The sequence below is a fragment of the Lygodium microphyllum genome, chromosome 8 (assembly GCF_053477565.2).
Source record: "Lygodium microphyllum isolate KBCC chromosome 8, Lygodium_microphyllum_v1.1.10, whole genome shotgun sequence".
In the NCBI taxonomy this organism is placed as follows: domain Eukaryota; kingdom Viridiplantae; phylum Streptophyta; class Polypodiopsida; order Schizaeales; family Lygodiaceae; genus Lygodium; species Lygodium microphyllum.
Genome location: NC_141142.1, coordinates 74,168,394 through 74,172,727, shown reverse-complemented (window position 1 = coordinate 74,172,727; position 4,334 = coordinate 74,168,394). Strand labels below are relative to the sequence as shown.

General features: G+C 42.5%; 1 protein-coding gene across 1 annotated transcript; it reads left to right on the top strand.

Moving 5' to 3' along the window:
• Positions 1–421: 421 nt before the first annotated feature.
• On the top strand, positions 422–1,508 carry LOC148032455 (non-specific lipid-transfer protein 1-like). The gene is made up of 3 exons (XM_087684096.1): positions 422–651; positions 828–1,084; positions 1,262–1,508. The coding sequence occupies exons 1-3, from the start codon at positions 532–534 to the stop codon at positions 1,269–1,271; spliced, it is 387 nt and encodes a 128-aa protein (XP_087540222.1). The 5' UTR covers positions 422–531; the 3' UTR covers positions 1,272–1,508.
• The last annotated feature ends 2,826 nt before the right edge of the window (positions 1,509–4,334 follow it).

Sequence of the window (4,334 nt, the reverse complement as noted above, 5' to 3'; positions counted from 1 at the left end):
AAGGAAAGTTCTAAGAGTTCAAAACCACGGTTGATTAGGCGCGAGTGGTAGAAATGGCGCTGTGTTGGAAGCGCGTTAACCTGACATCTCTCTCTCTCCACAAAAGGCTAGAGCGCGTTGTGCGTAGACTCTCTCTCTCTCTCTCTCTCTCTCTCTCCAACTCCAAGGCTAGAGCGGCGGACCGGCGGTTAGTAGTGGTAGTAAGAGCGCGCTGTGCGGGTGTAGACTCTCTCTCTCTCTCTCCTCTCCCCATTACCCAAAACTCCACGAGAGGCTTGAGCGCGCCGATGATCCTTGCCTAATACGGCATGGAAACTTTTCGGTGAGGGCGCGGCGTCGGAGGGGGCATTCATCTTCTCATTCTCACATCGTTTCTATGGTGCAGTGTCAGTATATAAGTGAGACTCGGCTCAGGCAGCTCGACTACAGAGGATTACTACCTAGCGCGCTCTTTTGAGAGAGAGAGACAGAGAGAGTGTGTGTGTGTGTGTGTTTGTGTGTGAGGGTGTGTGTGTCCCTCCAATAGGCACCATGCAGTATTCAGCTGCTCAGCGTCTGATCCGCTTGCTCGGATTCGTAGTGGCGATGCTGATGATGATCATGGGTGCAAACACCAGGACGACTACAGTGCAAGCAGTATCTTGCAACGATGTGAGTCCTGGCTCGCGAAAGTATCCGCGTGGATGTTGTAGCAGTGATTTTCTCTATTCGACTCGCATCACATTTATAACTTGTGTTTCATAGGAATCGTAACTCAGGATGGGTAAGCATACTTCTGTGTGCACTGAATGACATATAATGTCGAGCATGTATATATATTGATGCAGGTGATGAAAGGCCTGGCACCTTGTGCGGGCTTTCTAAGCCAAGGGGGGGCGAAGCCAGCATCTGGGTCGGCGTGCTGCAAGGGAGTGAAGGCGTTGAATGGCATGGCCAACAGCCAGCAAGCCCGCCAGCAGATCTGCAGCTGCTTGATTGCGGCCGCTAAGTCCTTCAAGCCCAAGCCCTCTTCCGTCACCGCGCTCCCCGCCGCCTGCGGTGTCGCCTTCCCTTACTCCTTCAGCACCACCCAGAACTGCCGCAAGTAATATCTAAACTATATGTAGATCGTGCTTGCTTCCAGCTGTCCTTTGTTTGATACAGCTCTACTTTTATTTCACGTCGACTTCCATGGCCAGTACTCGATTTTTACCTGAATCGTGCTGCATCATGATCAGTACCAGCCCGACTCACGACAGCTTGTTTTCCCCTGCTTGTGCAGCATACGTTGAATACCTACGACGACAGCTAGTTGCCGGGGCGCAGCTGATGGTCCAGGCAGCCCCAGCGCCTATGCTATATATAAGGCTTCTTTCCCTTCTTTTCTTTCTCAGGTTAACTCAGTTGCGCCCAGGACGTTACGTCCTATAGTTTGTGGCGGGGCTTAATTAATGATGCATCCAGGCTGATGATTGTCGACATGTATGATCATCAATCAAGTAATGCACCAGTGGTTCTTCTCTTTGCAATCGCTTGCCCCCAATTTTGAGAGAGGGAGAGAGTCGCACCGCTCACAAGAACCGAGGCTTAATGCCAAATAAATTGCAAAAAATCGAAACTTGCAAACGGTTTGACGCTTCGGATTTTAGAGTTCTTATCCAGAACTATGTGCACGCAAAAGATGCATCGATTTTAACGAGTTGGAGTTGCGATCCAAAACTTTTATATGTTAGAATGTGGGTTTCATATGAAAAATGTGGTTTATTCTAACATGATAGTACACCTTTCGAGTAATATTGCATCTAAGGAGAAACATCGGACATCTTTTCAAGTGTCTAAACAATAATCATCTTAGAAGAGACATTTGAAATATGGTTAGCCTAAGCATGTGCCAACTAAGTGCCCACGAAAATAGGCTAACTGATTTCTTCTCTTTAAAACATACCATCTCCTCTCCAACTATAACTAAAAAGAAGGCTAACCATTTCAATCACCATCTTCTCTCTTGATCTATCTCTTCATCGTTTGACAATGCCAAAGCCACATGAGGAGGAGAGAAGAGATCTAGATGTGTAGAAAACTTGGAATCAGAGTTGCTTCTAGTGTAGAAATCGCTTTCATAGTGCCTTTTCTTAAACAAAAAAAGAAACCACTATCATCGTAACTAAGTATCATGATCTAAAACATCACTTGGAAGCGATGCAGATCAATGAAGCACAAGTTGAGAACTTCAAGCGCAAGAGATAGTGGGAGGCATTCGTGCACTTGACTTGTTCGATCATTGTATCTCTTACAATCCTTGTAGGCTTTCATACTTTCAATTCAAAGAAGTAGGCTTGGGTATCATTCCAACCTTGGTCTCAATAAATGTGACAATTGCATTGGGAATATTACTACAAGAAAATGTGTTTTTTTGGAGACCTTTTGAACACAGATAGAGTGGAAGTAGAAAAAACACAAGCATGTGCAACATTACCAAAGCATCTAGATATCATAGTCCCAAGCCTAAGTCCAAACCCAAACTCTGGGAGCTGTAAGAGATGAACTTGGAGAGAGGAGGAATCATCGGTATAGAAGCCAAGGTTAGCATAGTCAATCAATCTATCGTACAAGCTCTGGGGAAATCCACAAATTGAGACTATAGAGTCAATCTTAATGTCACTTGCACTTTTAAGATCCACTAATTGTAAGTCTTAAATGACAAGCTAGTCCAGGTTCTAGGTGTGATCATTCTAATTGATTAACTTTGCGTTACTTTAGTTATCAACTCATTGGTTTAATTGTCCAAATAAAATTAAATTACTCATACACATTTATGAGACAAAGATCTTGAATGATTTGAGCCACACATAAGCAAGATCCCTATCCCATAGAATGGCTATGTGTGCAAGGGAATAAAAATAAAAAAATGATTGTTCACAATATTGAAGACCAAAGCTTTATTAGGTCCTTTTTTCTTAAAAATAGGTCATTTTCAACTTGCAAAGGCCATTTTTTATAGAAAAATGAATGTTTTGTTGTTGGGATCAAGTACTATGCCTATTCCTAGGTCTTTGACAATGGTCTCTCACCAAGAGCAAAGTTCACTTAGTGCATTGATCGAGACTTCGTGCAAGAGGTCATTGAGAGTGGAAAGGTTTGCTGCTATCACACTATATTGGTGAATTTGTAAAGTTCCTAAATGTTTTGGACTTCATCAAAAAATATTATCATCATGACGTGAATACCAACACTCCAAATTTTATGTGTAGTAGCTCAATAGATTTCATTATCAAAGAACTTTCCAATGATAGGTCACATTATACTACGGTTTTGCAATACCCGTGTATATGTTATCTAGATCCTACTTTTTCAACAATGGAAATATTGGAATTGAGAGGTTCCAAAATTCATGAATATGGATTTCTACAGTGATATAGGAACTAGTACTATAATGAGTGTGCAGTGGAGATAAAACCCCATGAGATTGGAAATTTCAATTATAGATAAGAACCATGGTGGATTAGAGCCTTGAAGGATTAGGCTATTCAAGTGTTGGATATCTATCTCAAAGGGGACATGCTATACAAATAACACAAACTATTATTAATGATTTTTTTCTAAAGGACTATTTGCCACTATTTTAGTGTAATATTCCTACCACAGAGCTTCATATCAAGAAAAGAATCCCAGCTTAAGGCGTTTTAAAAAATTCCTCGTCAAGCTATCATATAAGTGATCGCACATAATTTTCTTGATATCGAGTCTCGCACTTGTAACAAGGGGGATACACACTGACTAGGGTTTAGACACCCCGTCGCATTGATCAGGGTATCTAAGGTGTAAGAGCCCCAGATTAGGGCAACCAGTTATTATCAAGATCACACTCTTCACCTTCATCTCCAGCTTCCTTGGATTCTTTCTCATTTCTCTCCTCTTTTCTCTTTCTCTCTCCTCTTCTAGTCTTCTTCCTTCTTCTTGTTTCCTTTCTCTCTCCTCAGCTCTCTTTCTCTCTCCCCTCAGCTTCTTTCATTACAAGTGGTATCATAGCTTCAGGCTTTGGTCCTTTTCCTCTTTCCCTTTTCTCCCGTTTCAAATCCCAAAAACCCTAGTTACTTAGCTTACAGGTATAGGTACAACAAGAAGGACTGCAGTTAACTTTAGCCTTTTGGAGCAAGCAGGAGCTATGGCTGGAGACTCAGACATATCTGGAGATAAAACGGTTAAAATAGCAGGTTGTCACTTCTTTTCATGCAAATTTTAAGGGTTCTAGGCCAAGTTTAGAGTCCCAGGAGTTGGAGGGCAAAACCTCAGTCACTTTTTTCCTCAGTCCTCTTTCTCTCTCCTCTTGCCAGCTGCCAGTCCTAAAAAACCCC